The sequence below is a fragment of the Anolis sagrei genome, chromosome 2 (genome assembly GCF_037176765.1).
Source record: "Anolis sagrei isolate rAnoSag1 chromosome 2, rAnoSag1.mat, whole genome shotgun sequence".
Taxonomy (NCBI): Eukaryota; Metazoa; Chordata; class Lepidosauria; order Squamata; family Dactyloidae; genus Anolis; species Anolis sagrei.
Window position 1 is genome coordinate 5,953,066 of NC_090022.1, and position 21,489 is coordinate 5,974,554.

At 43.3% G+C, this 21,489-nt stretch overlaps 1 protein-coding gene across 1 annotated transcript in view; it reads left to right on the plus strand.

Moving 5' to 3' along the window:
• LOC132765866 (scavenger receptor cysteine-rich domain-containing group B protein-like) overlaps positions 1-18,069 on the plus strand; it is a 37,289-nt gene extending 19,220 nt beyond the window's left edge. Inside the window, exons 3-6 of the mRNA XM_067463261.1 lie at positions 5,371-5,676; positions 10,542-10,847; positions 14,306-14,608; positions 16,915-18,069. Coding sequence (XP_067319362.1) covers positions 5,371-5,676; positions 10,542-10,847; positions 14,306-14,608; positions 16,915-17,078 — 1,079 coding nt within the window. The 3' untranslated portion in view covers positions 17,079-18,069. The remainder of the gene's footprint in view (positions 1-5,370; positions 5,677-10,541; positions 10,848-14,305; positions 14,609-16,914) is intronic.
• Positions 18,070-21,489: the final 3,420 nt, after the last annotated feature.

The window sequence follows — 21,489 nt, forward strand, 5'->3', positions numbered from 1 at the left end:
GAAGTGCTGTGAGACCGGATTCCCTCAGCAAAGGAGCTGAAAGGCTGTATATCTCCCGGCCAAGCCGTGGGCTGTATCTCCCCGGCCAAGCTGTAGAAGACGAAGCTTTCTACAGGAGCTCTTGGTATTATGTCCTGCACGAAAAGCTTCTCTGTGTAGACTGAACCCAAAAAGGCTCCTATTCCCTCCAAAAACCCAAAAAGGGGGCGGGACCAGGGAACCTAACGATAATTGACAGGTGGCTTGCCCTATGATTGCAGCCAAAAGAAGCCACCTATCTGCAGAGTCCCTGAAACTTAGGACTACAACAAATATTCAATGCAAAGCAAACAAAATTGGAGCTCCTAGTACAGTTCTACCTGCACAGGCATTCCCCTTGTCTGTTGGGAGAATGATGATGTCAGGATCTGAGTTGAGGTCTCTGATGGCTTGTCTTTCCTTCCTTGTAATGTTACTGGAGGGAAGTTTTGCCTCTTTCAGGATCCTTGCTGTTTCCGCTCTTACTTCTTCTGCTTCTTCCTTGGGGATTTACATGTCAATTTTCATTTTCTTAACATATTTATTGGGTACTTCCTTGTGGGAGTGTAAGCCTGTTCTCACCTGAAATACAAATGTAGATAGCTTGGGATCATATTTACACATAGGTGTAGGATCCTGTGCACAGAGGCCAGGATCCTGTGGGGGCCCCCCCGGAGAAGATCATCGTGTGCTGCCTGGCTTCATCGTGGCTCTTACAGGGGCCTTCTCTGAGGGTACCGCAGCCGCCAAAGAGGCCTAGCCGCCACCGGGAGCCGTTGCTCCGAGAGAGATACCATTGGGCGCTGCCCTAGCTAGGCATGGCTGCGTAGCCATTCCATCAGGCCGCATAGGACAGTGTTGACTATCTATGTATGGGTCCAATGAAATGATGTGAACCGACCTCTTGTGTAGACCGCTGTGTGGACCTTTTGCTGGCCATTCTTTGTAGATTCTTGTGTAGACCTTTAAGCTGGCTTCTTCGCTGTTACTCATTGAGCAAGAGTGTGACTGACCATCTGTGCTGCCCCACCCCCGAGTTATCAACTCCGGAAGCCCATCCGCTGGTTTACCAACCGTCTAGAGACTCACCGGGGTCATAGCAATATTTAGTTAACTACCACCATTACCACCCCATAAGGGGTAGTCGTATAATACCAACTAGTACATTCCTGGTAGTCATCTGTTGTCATCTGTCGTCATTGTAATAAGAACGAAATAGAGCACTTAGGCGCCTGCCATCTGCTGCCAGATTGCACCAGCACTTTCGCCCCTTCACTGTCCCTCTGTGCCGCACTTTATTATCGCTAAGTAGAGCACTTTAGACCTAGCACTTTATTAATGTGCCCTTTGAATGTGTGTTGCTGCTAACTAATTACGATCATTTGCGATCACTGACGGACTGCTCCTAAAATCTATGCACTTTAAGAACTGTTCCATTGAAGCAGTCGGAACATCGACTACCATCTGTATCGCTGCTACCCATGTGGTCCCCTGCCCCCCTTTGTGTACTGTGTCTGTTGCTCTGGTGTAGCGGAGGGGGCAGAAGAGGAGGTGGTCTGGAGCCTGTGATTGAAAGTGTGGTGGGGAGGGGGGAGGGGGGGAGAGGGGATGCTGGCAAGAACCAATAAACCTAACAACAAGCGTAGGAGAAAGTAATCTCATGGTTCGGGACTGCGGCATGGAGGGGGGGAGGTGTTCCACTAGCCGAGGGGCCCCCATAGAGGTCGTGGTGGGAAGGAGGAGATGCGGGAGAAGGAGACCTCGAATTCGGCCTAATTCGGACCGCTTATCTAAATTAACTATTCCCAATAGGTCTCCTAAGGTAAATTGGTGTAACCAGGTGAGCGGGCCCTCTGGCTTGAAGGTGGTGTTGTTGAACGCCAGATCTGTCAACGGAAAAACAACCTGGATTCAGGATTTAATCCTGGAGGAGCGGGCAGATCTGGCGTGCATCACGGAGACCTGGCTGGATGAAGCGGGGGGCGTAAACCTCTCCCAGCTTTGTCCTCCAGGTTTCTCCGTGCAACACCAACCAAGAGCCGGAGGACGGGGAGGCGGTGTCGCAGTGGTCTATAGAGATTCCATCCATCTAACCAGGAGCCCCATCCCGCAGACCACAAATTTTGAATGTGTCCAACTGAGGGTGGGTGATCGGGACAGAATAGGGATTCTGCTAGTGTACCGTCCACCTCGCTGCACTACAGTCTCCCTACCTGAGCTAGCGGGGGTGGTCTCGAGCCTGGCGGTGGAGTCCCAACGGCTTCTTGTGCTGGGGGACTTCAACATCCACGCCGAGGCAACCCTCACAGGTGCGGCTCAGGACTTCATATCCGCCATGGCAACCATGGGGCTGTCCCAACGAATAACTGGCCCCACCCACTGTGCAGGACACACATTGGACTTGGTTTTCTGCCAGGGATGGGAGCAGGGTGGCGGTGTGGAGGAGCTGTCTATTTCTCCGTTGCCATGGACCGACCACTTCCTGATTAGATTTAGGCTCACTGCGCCCCCTAACCTCCGCAAGGGTGGAGGACCCATTAAGATGGTCCGCCCCAGGAGGCTAATGGATCCGAATGGATTCCTGACGGCTCTTGGGGAGTTTCCCGCCACCGCGGTAGGTGACCATGTCGAGGCCTTGGTCGCTCTCTGGAATGGGGAGATGACCAGGGCTATTGACAAGATCGCTCCGGAACGTCCCCTCTCAAGTAACCGAGCTAAACCAGCCCCTTGGTTCACTGAGGAGCTGGCAGCGATGAAGCGAAGGAAGAGGGTTCTAGAGAGCGTGTGACGCTCGGACCCTAAGCGAGTCAAACCGAACACGGTTTGTGTCCTTTTTAAGGGCATATGCCGCGGCAATAAAAGCCGCAAAGAAAACTTTCTTTGCGGCCACTATTGCGTCTGCAAAAAACCGTCCGGCGGAGTTGTTTCGGATTGTCAGAGGTCTTTTAACTCCCCCTATCTCAGGTGGGAGCCCTGACAATCCGGCAACGCGTTGTGAAGCATTTGCTCGGTTCTTTGCAGACAAAGTCGCTTTGATCCGCTCTGGGCTGGACGCCGCATTAAATGCAGTCTCCGTGGATGTGACACAAGCACCTGCTTGTCTGATTTTGTTGGATTCTTTTCAGTTTGTGAAACCCGAGGATGTGGACAAGATACTTGGAGGAATGAGACCCACCACGTCCATCCTAGACCCCTGCCCATCCTGGCTTCTGAAGGAGGCCAGAGGGGGATTGGCCGAGTGGGTAACGGTGGTGGTTAATGCCTCCCTACGGGAAGGCAAGATTCCAGCGAGCCTAAAACAGGCTGTTATAAAGCCGCTGTTGAAGAAACCATCACTTGACCCCACTAAATTGGACAACTTTCGGCCTGTTTCCAATCTTCCCTTCTTGGGCAAAGTCATGGAAAGCGTGGTGGCCTCACAACTCCAGGTATTCTTGAGAGACACGGATTATCTGGATCCGGCACAGTCTGGTTTCAGACCGGGACATGGTACCGAGACGGTCTTGGTCGCCTTAGTGGATGATCTGCGCCGGGAGCTAGACAGGGGGAGTGTGTCCCTGTTGGTGCTCCTGGACCTCTCAGCGGCCTTTGATACCGTCGACCACGGTATTCTTCTGGGGCGCCTTGCAGAGATGGGTCTTGGGGGCACTGTTCTGCAGTGGCTCCGGTCATTTCTGGAGGGTCGTACCCAGAAGGTGTTATTGGGGGACTCCTGTTCAACGCCACAGCCGTTGACCTGTGGCGTTCCTCAGGGCTCCATCTTGTCCCCCTTGCTGTTTAACATCTACATGAAGCCGCTGGGTGAGATCATCCGGAGTTTCGGGGTGCGGTGTCACCTGTACGCAGATGACGTCCAACTCTGTCACTCCTTCCCACCTGCTACTAAGGAGGCCGTCGAAGTCCTGAACCGGTGCCTGGCCGCTGTAACGGTCTGGATGAGGGCGAACAAACTGAAACTAAATCCAGACAAGACAGAGGTACTCCTGGTCAGTCGCAAGGCCGAACAGGGTATAGGGTTACAGCCTGTGCTGGACGGGGTCGCACTCCCCTTGAAGGTGCAGGTTCGCAGCTTGGGTGTGACCCTGGACTCATCGCTGAGCCTGGAGCCTCAGGTTTCAGCGGTGACCAGGGGAGCATTTGCACAGCTTAGGCTCGTGCGCCAGTTGCGCCCGTATCTTGGGAAGTCTGACTTGGCCACGGTGGTACACGCTTTGGTCACATCCCGCCTCGACTACTGCAACGCTCTCTACGTGGGGCTGCCCTTGAAGACGGCCCGGAAGCTTTAGCTAGTCCAACGCGCGGCAGCCATGTTGTTAACGGGAGCAGGACGCAGAGAGCATACAATGCCCCTGCTGTCCCAGCTCCACTGGCTGCCGATTTGCTACCGGGCCCAATTTAAGGTGCTGGTGTTATCCTACAAAGCCCTAAACGGTTCCGGCCCAAAATACCTTGCAGACCGCATCTCGGCCTATGAGCCCACGAGGACCTTGAGATCATCCGGGGAGGCCCTTCTCTCGGTCCCGCCTGCCTCACAGGCACGTCTGGCGGGGACGAGGGAGCGGGCCTTCTCGGTGGTGGCCCCCCGGCTGTGGAACACCCTCCCTGCTGAAGTTAGACAGGCGCCCTCCTTGATGGCCTTTCGTAGGGGCCTGAAAACATGGCTCTTCGAGCAGGCCTTCAATTGAGTGTATCTTTGGAACGACACTGGAATGGACTAGGACTATGAAATCGGCTATGACCCCAGGATTTGACGAAGCGGATTTTTAGCATAAGTATATGTTATGTTGTAGTAGTCTGGTTTGTATTGTCGTGATTTACTGTACACTGTCTTTCTATGTTGCTGTTCACCGCCACGAGTCGCCCTAGGGCTGAGAGTGGCGGTCAATAAATGCAAGAAATAAATAAATAAATAAAAATAATTGCCCGTGTTGTGATCACACTCAGTGGTGAGCAAGTTGTTAGAAAGAGAGAATAATTCCACTCAATCTCCTTTTATGCCTGAGTTCTTATTATGGCTCGTGCCATGAAATAACGGCTTTTGAGCATGTCCAGAGCAAAGGATATACCCATGATATGCATAGGACAAAACCTGGGACTTTTTGCTACCACGCAGACATCCAGTCCAATTATTCCTTCTAGAACAGAGGATCCAGTAATAATAATCATACTATATTCTATTTTACCAGTTGGATCTAAAGTGGCAAGAACAATGGCAAGAATTCCTGCTAATTACTCTCAACTGGAGTATATCTAGATTCTGTGTTTGTGCAGTCTAGTCAGGGCTAAGAACAGAATTTTTGTCCATAAATTAATCACCATTAATCTTTTACTATATTTAATTTTTTTTTAAAGATCTCCGTTTAAGGAATGACTCAAGTCCCTGCTCAGGGAGGGTTGAAGTCTTTCACAATGACACATGGGGAACCATTTGTGACTCTGGCTGGGATTTACAAGATGCCCAAGTGGTCTGCAGGCAGCTGGGCTGTGGCAATGCCTCCAAAGCATTGGGTGGAGCACACTATGGCCAAGGATTGGGCCCCATTTGGCTGGAGAGCATCACCTGTACAGGAGAAGAAGCATTCCTGAAGGAGTGCCAGAAGGGAGGCTGGGGAGAGCACAGTTGCAGCCACAACCAGGATGCCAGCGTGGAGTGTTCAGGTACATGCCTTTCACAAGTTGTACTTACCAAAGACTGCATGAGGTTAATGTATCCTCAAAGCGATCATGGATAGGAAGAGTCTTTATCTTCTATTTCCATGTGAATGGAAATTGAATCCAGACAAGACAGAGGTCCTCCTGGTCAGTCGAAAGACTGAACAGGGCTTAGGGTTACAGCCTGTGCTGGATGGGGTTACACTCCCCCTGAAGGCACAGGTTCACAGTTTGGGAGTGATCCTGGAGCCATCGCTGAACCTGGAACCTCAGGTTTCAGTGGTGGCCAGGGGAGCTTTTGCACAATTAAAACTTGTGCACCAGCTGTGCCTGTACCTCGGGAAGTCTGACTTGGCCACGGAAGTCCACACTCTGGTTACATCCTGTATAGATTACTGCAACGCGCTCTAATTGGGTTTGCCTCTGAAGATGGCTTGGAAGCTCCAACTGGTCCAGTGAGCGGCAGCCAGGTTGCTTACCGGAGCGGCATTCAGGGAGCATACAACTCCACTACCGAGCACAATTCAAAGTGCTGGCCTTAGCCTATAAAGCCCTAAACGGTTCCGGCTCAGGCTTCCTGTCCAAACGTATAGTTCCCTATACCAGCTTGGAGACTAAGATCATCTGGGATGCCCTGCTCTCGGTCCCGCCTGCCTCACAAGTACGGCTGGCGGGGACGAGACAGGGCCTTCTCAGTGGTGGCCCCTCGGTTGTGGAACTCCCTTCCTAGCGACATCAGATCATCCCCCTCCCTACTAGCCTTCAGGAATAAAGTCAAAACCTTGCTTTGGGAGCAGGCTTTTGAAAATTAGGGCAATGCAGTATCCCAAATATAGAATTATGTGCAATTTGACCTTGGAATGGCCTTAGACATTGAAATTTGGATGGCGTGTTTTTAACTTTGAATGTATTTTAATCACATCTAATATGTTGTAATTTAAAACTATTTTAGGTGAATGTGTTGTTTTAAGTCACTGTGTATGTGCCATTGTAAGCTGCCTTAAGTCCCCAGGCTGTGGAAGAGAAAGGCGGGGTATAAATATGGCAAATAAATAAATAATTGGTCCAAAGTGTTATTTTGAGAGGGTTGAGGTGTCTGTTAACCAGACATGGTAAACCATGTATTTACTTACTTACTTACTTACTTACTTAGTTTTATATTCCATCCTCTCCCCCTTAATGAGGGACTCAGAGCAGCCATGACAGTTGGGATCTGAACAATGCTCGGATTGTATGCAAGGAATTTGATTTCAGAGAAGCAATGGCAGTCCCATGAGAAGCTCACTTTGGTGGAGAATGGCTCCATCTGGCTATCTGATACAGAATGTCAAGAAAGAGAGGCATTTCAGCTTCTGTCACTTGAAAGCCCAGGCAAAGCTCAGTTGCACTTGTTAAAAAGATGCAGGTGTCATTTGTTCGATTAAGTCCTATCCAGTATTTCTAGAAACTGTTACATAGATGAAATAGATAGATTGATGGATGGATAAATAGATTAATTTTAATAAGCTCTATGAATAATGTTTCTGCATGTGTTTCTTTGTATGCACATCCCTGCAAGTCACCTGTTGATTTCCCATGCTTGGATGGATGTTCAGAAGATTTAATTAGGCAAAGAAAACTCAGACCACTTTGACACTGCCCCTATATCCCAAGATCTGATCCCAGATTATTAGGCAGTGGAAACTCACATAACCTAGGTCAGTTGAAACATTCACACCTAGCTCCAGCACTCAAGAGTCCTTTATCTCACCCTGGTCATTCCACAGATATATAAACCCCTTTTCCTAGTTCCAACAGACCTCACTACCTCTGAGGATGCCTGCCATAGATGAAGGCGAAACGTCAGGAGAAAATGCCTCTAGACCAGGGCCATATAGCCCGAAAAAACCTACAACAACCCAGTCACATAACCTAGTTTAAAGCAGATAATCTGGGATCAAATCCTGGGATATAAGGCAATTTAGAAGGGACCTCAGAGGTGGTTGTGCTCATTTCAACCTATGAAATATTGTCATAAACACTTTTTAAACAAAAGTCCCTTTATTGCATTTTCAGTGAGAGAGTATATCAGAGTAACCTTTACACAGAGAAAGAAGGTAGACATACAGATTATCTAGCATAAATTTGTTAATAAACAAACTAAGGGGATTCTACATCTACTCTGCATTCACACTACACATATGCATTCACCCTTCACATGCATGCATCACCATTCTTCCTCCGTCTCCTGGAGAAGAACACCTGCACTTAGGCCAGATTGCTTCCCTGCAAATCTGCGGCTTTTCCAATGCTTCAAATACACATTTTCCCTTCCTCTGTGAAAGAAGCAAGTGACCAGACTCAGATCCATTGCAGATCTGCCACTCTCCTAATACACCAACTTTCTCTCCTTCCCATGGAGGCGAGCAGCGGGTGAGCAGACCAGCTATCTGCCACAATTTTGGAATATTAGAAGGTCTCTTTTATAGCAATTTTCTGCTGATGCCGTTCCAAAAAGTTAAAGAAGCTGTAAATGAGTGACAAGTTGTTTTCCAGCCTGAAACATCCTGGCTCCTCACCAGTTCCTGGCAGATGCTGACTTTTCTTCTTAACAGACACTGGTTTTCTTAACTTGAAAGAGCATTGTCTTTGGGTTGTTGTAGGTTTTTTCGGGCTGTATAGCCATGGTCTAGTGGCATTCTCTCCTGACGTTTCACCTGCATCTATGGCAAGCATCCTCAGAGGTAGTGAGGTCTGTTGCAACTAGGAAAAAGGGTTTATTTATTTGTGGAATGACCAGGGTGAGACAAAGTACTCTTATCTGCTGGAGCTAGGTGTGAATGTTTCAACTGACCACCTTGATTAGCATACAATGGGCTGACTGTGCCTGGAGCAAACTTTTGTTGAGAGGTAATTAGATGTCCCTGCCTGCTTCCTCTCTGTTGTTGTGATGTTGCCATTTTAAAGTTTTTTTTAATACTGGTAGCCAGATTTTGTTCATTTTTATGGTTTCCTCCTTTCTGTTGAAATTGTCCACATGCTTGTGTATTTCAGTGGCTTCTCTGTGTAGTCTGACATGGTGGTCTTTGATTATGTAAACATATTGTTTTCCAAGAGTTAATCAAGTAGGCAATCTCAAAAGTTAATCATTGCCATGGTTCTTATCAGCAACTTTTAATTACAATTCATCAGTGTAGTTGTTTTCCAGGCCTCAAAATTTTACAATTGTGCCTTCGGCCCAATTAGGCCCCAATCATACTTTTTTCATACAATTCCATTCATATCAAATCCATTTAATTTCCACACATTATATTTTATGACAATATAGCCCACAGCACATGATATTCATTACCTGTCTTCTGTCTGAGTGTTAAACATGGCTGCACTGCTTAGTTTCCCAGATGAGATATGATGCCTTTAGGGCAGAGGTTCTCAACCTGTTGTTCCCCAGATGTTTTGGCCTTCAACTTCCAGAAATCATAACAGCTGGTAAACCTGGGCACCTACAGGTTGAGAAACACAGTTGTAGGGTATTGAGGCCTATGTGGTAATACATGGGACAAAGAAAATGAGGTAGGCACCATGTGCATTCTGTCCTTCATTCTTTGCAAATCTCTTTCCGAATTCATATATAAAATTATACATCACATTCAGTCAAAATAATCAATGCCTGTTGGAGGTTGCAGCAAGGCATTGTTCTATGGAGTGTAGATTAGAAAAAAGACTCCGAGGAGGCCCATATTCAAAACATGGTGGAAATCCCTTCCATATCCTCTAATACATAAACATTTATTGATGCTCCACCAGACACATTTGCTTCAACAAGGGCTCTACGGCTGAAAATGTTTGAAAACCCCTGCTCTAAAGGGTACTTGGAAGCAAAACCTTTTATTTTAACTGGCGTGTTTTCAACAATTGTTTATTTAATGTCCTGTTTTAATGAATTTGTTGATTGTTTTTATTATTGTGATGGTACCAAATGGTGCTTGCTGTGAAGCCGCCCTGAGCTCCCCTTTGGGGGTCAGAAGAGCAGGGTACAAGTATATGAAATAAATAAATAATTTTAGCTCCAGGGCTAGTAATGGAACATTGGAGGATTTATGTGACTTAAGTGCTGAACAAGTAATGTCATGATAGTTTAGTTGGATTTAGAGGTAGGATCGCGGGTAAGAGGATCCATGCCTGGCAAGCATTTAAGCTAAACTGAATGAACCAGGACAGAGTAACCTCTCACCAGGGTGAAGACAAGCTACAGTTATATTTTGACATGAGTTTCATATACTATATACACACATGGGGATAGAAATAACATTAAAATGTACAAGGAATATAGAAAGTTGAAATGAAAGGATATATTTTATTAAATTGTTGAAACAATATAGTCTTTGTGGGGAGTCGCTGCCACTGGTCCATTCTTGGTATCTTTATTCACTGCAATTGTGGTAGTTTGGAAATTGATCAGAAAAAGACATAAAAATTGTATTTTTATTCTGATGCCCTTAAAAAAACTATAAATTGTTGAGGAGTATAGTATTAAATAACAACAGGAATATACTTATGTATTAAGGCCCTTAGACAATGAAATACTTTGACCAGAGTTTTCCAAACTGTGTATCATGACACATTCATTTGCCAGCTGCAGTATGTAGGTGTGGACTATTGGAATTTGAGGGAAGGCAGGCGAAGTCAGTGACAACTAATGAGTATTACTAAGAGATAGGATGACCTGCACAACAAAGCCTTGTTTCTGTATCAGTTCCACAAGAGCCAGGTAACTTCCTACTTGTGCACACTTACTATGAATGGCCCCATGACTAGGAAGGTGTGATGGAGAAAACGAGGAAGTGAACTATAGATCAATAAAGCATTTTTCATTCTTCCAACATCAATAGAAACCAGATTGGTGAATGGTCCAAACCATTGCTCTGGGAGAGTCGAAGTGTTCCGCAATGGGACCTGGGGAACAGTGTGTGATGATGGATGGGACCTGAGAGATGCTCAAGTCGTGTGCAGAGAACTCAGCTGTGGTGAAGCTGTGTCCGCTCCTGAAGAAGCCTACTTTGGAAAAGGAAAAGATCCCATCTGGATAAATGAAGTACAATGCAATGGGACAGAGGTTTCCCTGTACAACTGCATTCACAAAATGCACACACTATACGAGTGTCGTCATGAAGAAGATGCCAGTGTTGTGTGCTCAGGTAACTGATACAAACTAAAGACATGTGGATAATTCAGGAAATTACCACACTTCCCTCAAAAGAGTCCAAACCTGGGGAAGAAATTGTGGTGAAATATGCAAGCGCTGTGGTGGTTTGCGAATGGTGCTTCCTTATAAAGAATGTAAAGCAGTAAAGAGGACAATGAGTTCCTTCTTTATATTCCATTCTCCCAAATCCCTGCTGATGTTTTAAATGCCAAGTCCTCAGCATTATTGCTATAACTTACTGTTAGTGTCCAAAAGGTTATAACTAAGGGAGAAATACTGTTTCTACACTAATTTCAACTGAAATCAAAATATTTCTAGGAACCAGAAAATAAAAAGAAAGCAACACAAACATTGGATGTATCCAAATAAATTCTGTAGATGTGTATGACTCTTCTATATTAAATACTAGCTTGGGTACCCAGCATTGCCTGGGTTATTGGAAGAAGTCTTTTTTTTTTTTAATTTTACAAAATGCATAAGGTCTTTTATTTAATTTTACAAAATGCATAAGGTTGTGGGTCTACTGCAACTCACATCGTGCCAGGTTAACCCTCTGAAACTCTACCAATATTTAAAGTTTGTCACGTTGGGTAAATGTGCTCTAGATACATCACCAGTGAGGTTCAGTATGCTCTCCATCTGCAGGATGAATTACAACTCCCACCATGGTGGGCCAGTCCCATCAAATCCCTCCAATACATTCAGTTGGTCATGGGGGTTCTGTGCGCCAAGTTAGGTCCAGGTCCATCATCGGTGGGGTTTGGAGTGCTCTTTGATTGCAGGTGAACTATAAATACCAGTATCTACAACAATGTCAAGTCCAATTCCACCCCAAATCCAACATTATTCAAATTGGGGCATATTGGACGAATGCCAAATTTGGTGCAGATTCATTTTTGTTTACATTCGCAGTGCTCTCTGGATGTAGGGGAACTGTAATTCCTAGAAATCAAGGTGAATTTTCTCCAAAGCCCTCCTGCATTTTTTGTTGGTCATTGGAGTTCTGTGTGCAAAGTTAGGTCCAAGGCCATCGTTGGTGGGTTTCAGAGTCTCTTTGATTGCAGGTGAACTATACATCCCAGTACCTACAATGGCTATAAATCAAGGTGAATCCCCCCCCCCCTCTGCAAACCTCTCCAGTATTTTTCTTTGGTCATGGGGTTCTGTGTGTACCAAATGTGGTCCAGGTCCATGGTCAATGGGGGTTGCAGTGCTCTGAGTTGATGCAGGGTGAACTACAACTTTGATCATGTGGAGTCAATCCTCCAAACTCTAGTATGCTTAGTTGCTGCTCAGTTCTGCTCTGTTTGTTATGCACATAGAGTTGAAAAGAGTAGGAAAATGTGTTTTTTTTCATTGTATTTTTAATTGAATTTTATAATCATGACAATGATACTTCCTTTTCTTTAACATTTACCTTCCAACTCTTCCTATATTTCCCCCTCCCTCCCTCTCCCTCCCTCCTCAACCACAGTATATTTCTACTAATCTTGCAGATTCATCCACTGAGAAAGTCTTCGTATTTTTTTCTTTGATGTGATCGTTGGCTCCTCCATTTTTCACCCAGTTGAAGTAGACCTCCCATCTATTTGTAATGTCCTTTTGTTTGTTCGTTCTTGCTATTTGCTGAGTCATAATTCCTGTAATGTCTAACAACACTTGATTGTACATAAAAGTCCATTTTTATTTGTCTTTCCATCCTCTGGCGTTTCCTATAAACAAAGCACATTGCAATGCGATTTCTTTGCTAATTGTACTATTCTTGACCACTTCAGATTCGATGCCATCCCGTTTGTATTTTAAAAGCACATTTTCAGTGTGTCACCCATTATCTTTGCTTATTTGTGTCTCCTCGTCTGCTATTTTCCCTTCCCTTATAACTGTGGTTAAGGATTAAGGAAGAGGAAGTGAGTGGAATCATGTAAATTCCACACCAATGGAGAAAGAAAGGAACCCTGCGATGCCTACCTGTGGTGGAGAGAACACATAAAATCTAGGATGAAATTGTCCCTGAATGAAAGCATTCCTTGGGTGATGGGCCTTAGTATTTGGGGAAGACATTGGCAGGGTTGGGCTACATGTTCATGACTCTCACTATAACCTGAAATGTCATTGGAGGGAGTTCTTTTGGTGACTCCTCAGCACTGTGGGTTATAGCTATTTGTGGAAGTGAGAGTCTGTCTGTGGAAGTGGGCACTCCAGCCACATACACACACATATATTTTCACTTTGAATATGTGTATAGACAGATTAGCTTAGGTGTACCTGGCATTGCCAGCATATGTATTCTCAAATGCTATTCATGAGAAAAAAAATCATGGCTCGCTTTATGGTTTTATTAATGGCCTCATTAGAAAATGTATGCCAGTATAATGGGACCTTTTAAAAGGGTATATCTGATGGGTTCCAATTTCTATGAGCCCCAAACCTGGTGAATCTGAAACTCACATAAGAGATTGAACTGGCTGTCAGCAAATCCCACCAGGATCAGATCTGGCCAGGTGGAATTCCCATCATCCTTAGGTCTGGGTGGGTGCAAATCCCACCAATCTGAGATCTTACTTTCTGGAAATCCCATCAGCCAGATCTGTTTGGGTTGGAACCAGCACTGACACAGTTCTCTGGATTTAGGTGAACTCCAGCTTCCATCATCCTCTTTCTTGCCTCCCCCCCTTGCCAAATCCTATCATTATTGTAAATGGAATAACAAAGGTCCTTGTACCAGGTTTGGTGTAGATTCACACATGGATTATAACTTCCATCATCCTTTATCAACCCCCTTAAGCCCCACCGGTGTTTTCAGATGGTCATGATGAGGGTGTTTACCAAGATTAGTTCAGATCCATTATGGGTGTCTGGGATTAACATGCCACTCCAGATGTGGGTAGGCCATAACTCTCATCATCATCATCCTCTGTCATTGTCCTCAAACCCCACAATTATTTAAGTTTGTCATGATAGATAAGTGTACCAAGTTTGGTTGAGAGCAGACCTCAGTTCCAATTATCCCATTGAGTACAGAAGAAACAAGAAGCTAAGTTAGAGTGGAAATGTCTGAGACCAAGGCATCCTTATACTAAATTCTTTTATCTTGCCAGTTTGATTCAAAGTCATCACAATGACTAGCGTCCTGGTGGTTATTCCCAGCTAGAGTAGATCCATTCATTGGTTGAATGATGAATCAACATATAGGTAAAATTAATGGATTCAGTGTTTATTGTCTAGTGCAGTGGTTCTCAACCTGGGGTCCCCAGATGTTTTTGGCCTACAACTCCCAGAAATCCCAACCAGTTTACCAGCTGTAAGGATTTCTGGGAGTTGAAGGTCAAAAACATCTGGGGACCCCAGGTTGAGAACCACTGGTCTAGTGAATTCTAACAACAAAACTTTTGCTTATAACTCTATTATCAACATTCATCTCGTACCAAGTTTCTCTTTTTTCTCCTAAAGATCTCCGTTTGAATGGCACAAGTCCCTGCTCTGGGCGGGTTGAAGTCTTTCACAATGAAGCATGGGGGACTGTTTGTGATGCTGGCTGGGATTTACAAGATGCCCAAGTGGTCTGCAGCCAGCTGGGCTGTGGCAATGCCTCCAAAGCATTGGGTGGAGCCCACTATGGCCAAGGATCAGGCCCCATTTGGCTAGAGAGCATCAACTGTACAGGAGAAGAAGAATTCCTGAGGGAGTGCCAGAAGGGAGGTTGGGGAGAGCAGAGTTGCAACCACAGCCAGGATGCCAGCGTGGAGTGTTCAGGTACATGTCTTTTCCAGTTTGCCTTACCAAAGCCTGCATCGGGTTCCTCTCTTCTCAAAACCAGCGTGATCAGGATGAGAGTCTTTCTTTTGTATTACAATCAGCTGTTCTGATTAATAAAAAGTTTGGAGTGCAATCTGGATGGCTGAATTTCTCTGGAAATATTCAGAAAGATTGTAATCCACTCTTAATGTCAGAAATATTCAATAGCTTCTTCAACAGACCATCAAAATCTTGTATTGTTTCGCCAAAGGTAATAATCCACTCAAATCCGCTCCTAATGATTGTCATTCTAGTCAGCCAACTGCAAAAGCTTTATACATTCAAAATGTGGAATGTATTTCCTTTATCTTTGAAAAAAACCATGGAGAGAGAGAGAAGAGCCTGAAAGGCTATGCTAGTAATGCTATATCTATTTGGCCCTAATCGATATACCTTCTTGAAATGGCAGCGAGGTTTGCTCATTATGCTGAAAGGCTATGCTAGTAATGCTATATCTATTTGGCCCTAATCGATATACCTTCTTGAAATGGCAGCGAGAATGTTTGCTCATTAAGAGGACCATCCTATACCTCATAGCACCAGAATGTCTACCGGGCTACTGATAGCAAGAGCTTCCATCCATCTTGAGATAGTTCTAAAGAAGCCTCTTGATAGCCAGGTTCATTGATCTTACAATAAGCTTACAAACGCACTCTACGTGGGGTTGCCCTTGAAGACAGTTCGGAAACTTCAACTGGTCCAGCGAGCGGCATCCAGGCTGCTCACTGGAGCGACATACAGAGATCATACCACCCCCCTGTTGTGTCAGCTCCACTGGCTGCCGGTTCAGTTCCAAGCCCAATTCAAGGTGCTGGTCTTGACCTACAAAACCCTGTGTGAAGGTGCGCGTGGTAAAACACCCACTGCCACCTAATCTATGAGGGAAGCCGGGCAACGATCAATATCAACCTAGGAGCTATTTTATAAAGGGACTGTTAATTACAGAAGGTTTTATTCATTTGATAGCTTAGCGTTTACTTTCCTGGCTTGACTTTACTATTGCAGGCTGTTCATCTTAGGAGAAACTGTATCAGGCAAGGCTTGAGGAAAACAGTAACAAGTTTATTTTAACAGGAGTATAACATGTTTAACTGTTTCTTCACAAGAGGCATAAATCTTGATGGTTACATTGGAAAGGTTTCATGAGTAATCTCAGGCATAGACTCCAAAAAGTTTCTTTAAGCAGATGTAACCCTTCTGGACAACTGTCCTAATATAACAAATAAGCTAAAAGGCTTATTTTAACAGAATTCCCTATAGCACACTGGCTACAGACACATTCCCTGAATCTCCACCCAGAGACTCAGTGTTCCCAGTAGCTCGCCGGCTTACTGACTCATTCCCTGAATCTCCACCCAGAGACTCAGCCCACCCAGTAGCTCACTGGCTTACTGACTGACTTTTAAAAACAGCTGCCCCGTGAAGAGCCAGTTGGCTCCACCCATGTTGCTATGGCAACTCAGCTAATGCCAAGCCACCATCTCCAACAAAACATAATCCCCCATACTTACCATCCCTAAACAACTGTTTAAATTACACATAACCAAAGGAATAAAATTTACACATCGTCACACCCTGTACGGTTCCGGTCCAGTGTATCTGTCTGAACGTATCTCCCTCTACGTCCCACCACGGAATCTAAGATCATCTGAGGGGGCCCTGCTCTCGACCCCACCGCTTTCCCAAGTGAGGCTGGTGGGGACGAGGAGCAGGGCCTTCTCAGTGGTGGCCCCTCACCTGTGGAACTCACTCCCGGCGGATATCAGGACATCGACATCACTCCTGTCCTTCAGGAGGAAGGTAAAGACGTGGTTGTGGGACCAGGCCTTCAGGCAATCTGCCAACCAAGTAAGGACAACCAGACAAATAGGACCGGCAGGACTGATAAATGTGGAATGAAACTCTGAACTATGAGGTAGCGAATATTGACCGGCAATAAGGAGCAATTGGTTTGTATCGGTTTGTATGAAATTTTTATGGATTTTATTGGTTTTATTGGTTATAGATATGATGTATTGTTGTTGTTTGCTATTTTGTGCTATTATGTTTTATTATTGTTGTATGTTACGGGCATCGAATTGTGCCTTGGATATGTAAGCCGCCCTGAGTCCCCTTCGGGGTAAGAAGGGCAGGGTAAAAGTAAACCAAATAAATAAATTTTGGCTGAGAGTAGCAGTTGAATCAAGGACACTGGGATCAGTTAATAACAATTTCATGTTGCAGCCAACGCCTGAATTGTCCTTCCATCTTTGTTGTCATTGTAGTTATTACAGCTGTTGATTCCTCCCTTGAGATCAGCATTCACCTGGGAGTGGCTGCCTTGGTCTTCCTCGCCTTGGTGGGGATTGTGGCTGAGGCTGGGTGCAGGAGAAGGAGGAAGACCATCAGGAGGAGGAGGAGGAAGAGGAGGAGAGAGCAGCAGCCTTGAGCAGCCCTCTTCACCGGCCAGTTCCAGGGACCAAGGTCCGCCTGCCAGTACGGTGGAGCCAGAGGCAGAAATAATGCCTTGTGCAGTTAGAGTCTAGAGTAATCTATCAGTATATACAGTTAATACCATATATCATTCTATGTCTATATGCTATTTTTTTTAAAAAGATATATGTCTTGTTTATTACATATTTACTTTCATTGGAATTTAGGGAAGCTTCCTTCTTCCAAAATGTTAATCAATTAAATAAATCTTACATTTTTCTAAGCATGTTGGTGATTGACGTGGTGGGAGTGAAACACCCTGTGCCCTCATTCCACTGCTGTCAATTTCTTATTACTAATTAATATGCATTTGCTATTTATGGAGAAGTCAGAGTCAGATTTGCAGAGTGGGAAAATAGAAGAGTTATACTAGAGCTAGAACAAAGGGATCATTTTGAGCTCTGTATGGGATTACTTAATAACTTACTTACTAGTTACGATATACTCTGATTGGCTGCAATGGATATTCTGGCTTATTCCAGATATTCTGATGAGCTTTTAAATATACTCTTTTGGGCTTAATTTGTGCTGTCTATTGGCAGGCCTACCCAGTCCATTTATATTATGAATGTTACATGTATTTTAATCCTTGTACTATGCTTTGTACTATGTATTTTATGATATTTTTAATCTTGGTATTTTATGGTATGTATTTTATAATACAATGATTTAATTGTGCTCTTCACCACTGGAAGCCACGAGATGTGGACAACAAATGAGGAGGAGGAGAGGACCATGACCAGGGCTTCATTTGGCCATGGACACCCACTGGGTGCTTCGGGTGAATCCCCAATTCTCTGCCCCAGAAGGAAACTCCATGATGGGTTCACCTGACCCTAACCATAAATTAGAAATTTCTTAAAGGAACACAATGAAAACAACTCCTGTAATCCCTGAAATTCATATTACTGTTATTTCTTTAATGTTCCTGAATTGAACATTTTATATCAATAAAGCATGTAATGAATCTTAATTACCTGTGTGGATCTGGGTTCTTTATGTCTACTTCTATATTTTCCACTCAGGAGCACTTTGAAAACCCCAATTAATGAACCCTGTTAATCTAGTGACACTCAGTTCATGTGTGAGTGTGTTATAAAAGTTACATTTTAGAAAATATTAAATTATTAGTGCACTTAAATAATTTAAAATTCAAATTAAAACCCATATCAACCAACAAAATAGCATGGCACATTGTTCAAAAGTCAATCACGGTTGATTCCTAAAAGCTCTGGTGGAATAGGAAAATGGTAACTTCCCAGGAGAAGGAGACCAAGAGGAGCTATCCCAGCCTCTTTGGGTTCTTGTGAGAGGGACAAGGAAACGTGATCCCACAGTCTCAGGCAGGAAGGGGAACTTCTTTCTTCCTTCCTTTTTATATTCTGTTACATTCAGTTGTAATATGCCACCTTCTGCCACCAATAAAACTATATGTTTACGTAGGCACCAGGCAACGATGCTGTTAAAGGGGAGAAAAGAATTAACCTCACAAAATTGTGATAAGAAACAGAGTAGCACGTGATGTCGTGGTGCACTTTGCAAAGAAAACTACAAGGGATGAAGTGTTAAAAATAAATAACAGAAGAACAGTATATTACAAAGGGAAAAAAGTTATTATCCTGAAGGAATATTTTATTTATTTATTTATTTATTTATTACTTTACTTGTATACCGCAGTTTCTCAGCCTGACCGGCGACTCAACGCGGTTTACAATATCCAAACACGGTGCTAACGAAAAGGAGAAAATACAATTTCCTGACAGAAGAACTAAAGAAACGGAGAATTAGATACAGATGGGAACGAGAGGAAGGTCTGATGGCTTCATATGGAGACCAGAGATATTGGATTAAAAACACGGAAAGAGCAAAAGAATTTCTAGAAAAGATAAAAAGAGAAGAAAAGGAAAAGAGTAAAGATCCTACAAAAGGTAAAATGAAGAAAAAACACCCAGAAGAAGAAACAGGGAGAAAGGAGAGAGAGAGAGAGAAGGAAGAACGAGAGAGGAACATGGAAAGAACCAAAGGTGAACAAAACTTAAACGACATGGAATGAGATGGACCTAAAGAAGAAGAGATAAGAGACGGAGAAGCAGAGGAGAGTGAAGAGGAAGAAGAAGAAGAGAGAGAGGAGCCAGAAGAAGAAGAGGGAGAAAAGAAAGAAGAGACAAGAGAAAAAGAAAATAAGTAATGAAGGAACTAAAATTATATTCAAATAATATTAATGGACTGAATTCACAAAATAAAAGAAATAAAGTTTTTTACAACCTAAAAAAGAAAAGTTTCATATTATAGCACTACAAGAAACACACATAAGAAAGACCACATAAAATACTTAGAAAATAAAAATTTGGGCCAATCATTCATAGCCTCAGCACAAGAGAAAAAGAGAGGGGTGGTAACCTATGTCGATAAAGATATCCCAGCAGAAGTAGCATTTAAAGATGAACAGGGAAGATTTCTAGGTATAAATATAAAAGTGCAAGATCAGAAATTTTTAATTTCAATATTTACGCACCCAATGACTCTAAGATAAAATTCACAGAAAAATTAAAAAAGAAGATTGTGGACCAGGAGTATGACCATTTAATAATTATGGGGGATTTTAATGGGGTCATAGATAGAGATCTGGATAGAAGTAAGATAGATTATACCACAAAGAAAACTAGGGATAAAGGAAACCTCCCGAACATAATGATAAAAATGATGGAAAAATTAAATTTGAGAGATATATGGAGAACAAAAAATGGAAACAAAAAGGATTATACATATTACTCGGCCAGATTCCAAAACTGGTCGAGGATTGACATGATGTGGGCAACAACACCAACGATAGGGAAAGTCAAGAATTTGAGGATACTACCAAGAATTGATTCGGATCATTGCCCCCTAGAGCTAAAGATAGAGATAGAAAAAAATAAGAAGATGGGAGATTAGATGAAAATCTGATAAAAAGAGAGGAAGATATTGAAAGAATTAGAAACAAATTAAAAGAATACTTCGAAGTGAATGATAACAAGGAGACAAATATTTCAAATTTGTGGGATGCAAGCAAAGCAGTAATGCGGGGCCATTTTATGCAACAAAAAATATTTAGAAATAAACAAAAAAGGAAAAAGATGGAGGCAATTATGAGAGAATTAGAGAGGGAGGAAGATAAGCTTTAAAAATGTCCAAAGAATAAAGAGGTAAAAAACAAATTAGAAATCCTACATAAGCAACTAGAATTCCTGGAATTGGAAGAGAAAGAAAAACAATTAAAAAATATAAGGCAAAATTATTTCATGAACGCAAACAAATCGGGGAGGTGGTTAGCGAACAAACTACGGAAAAAAAGAGAGAAATCCCATATCACGAAGATAAAAGACAAAAACACAATATATACTGAGGGGAAAGAGATTAGGAATCAATTTTTCAATTTCTATAAGAAACTATACCAGGATGAGAAGATTGATAGGGAGAAGATATATCAATACTTAGGAAAACAAAAAATTCAAAAGATCTCGGATAAACAAAGAGAAATCTTAAATAAGGAGATATCGGAATTAGAAATAAAAACAGCAATAAAAAGCTTAAAACCAAATAAAGCACCAGGCCCGGATGGGCTATCATCGGGTTATTATAAAATATTTCAACAAGAACTCACACCATATTTGAAGAAAATAATGAACAATATAAGAATAAATAAAGAAATACCAAATTCTTGGAGACAGGCCAACATAACAGTAATCCATAAAGAAAATTTGGACCCAGAGGAAGTAAAAAATTATCGACCGATATCGTTACTTAATGTAGATTACAAAATTTTCAGCAGTATTCTGGCGGAAAGATTAAAAAAAATTCTCGAAACATACATAGAAGAAGACCAAGCGGGCTTCCTACCTAATAGACAACAAAAAGACAATGTGAGGACAGTAATAGACCTGATCGAATATTATGAAATCTACCATCAAAAGAAAGTAATGTTCATGGCTGTGGATGCCGAGAAGGCATTTGATAATGTCAATTGGGATTTTTTTAAATTTTTGATGAGGGAGATTGATATGGGATATTATTTTCAAAATGCGGTGGAAGCAATCTATGAAAAACAGGAGGCCAAAATTATAATTAATGGATATGAAACAGAGACGATACAAATAGAAAAGGGGACTAGACAGGGTTGCCCCTTATCACCCCTAATATTTGTCCTCTCACTAGAAGTGCTCCTAAAAAGGATAAGAGAAGAGAAGGCTTTAGAGGGAGCTAGAATACAAGGATTGGATTATAAATACAAAGCCTTCGCAGATGATATAATCTGTATTATAGAGAATCCAAACGAAAAAACAGGAATCTGGCTAGAAGAAATAAAAAATTATGGGGAAGTGGCAGGT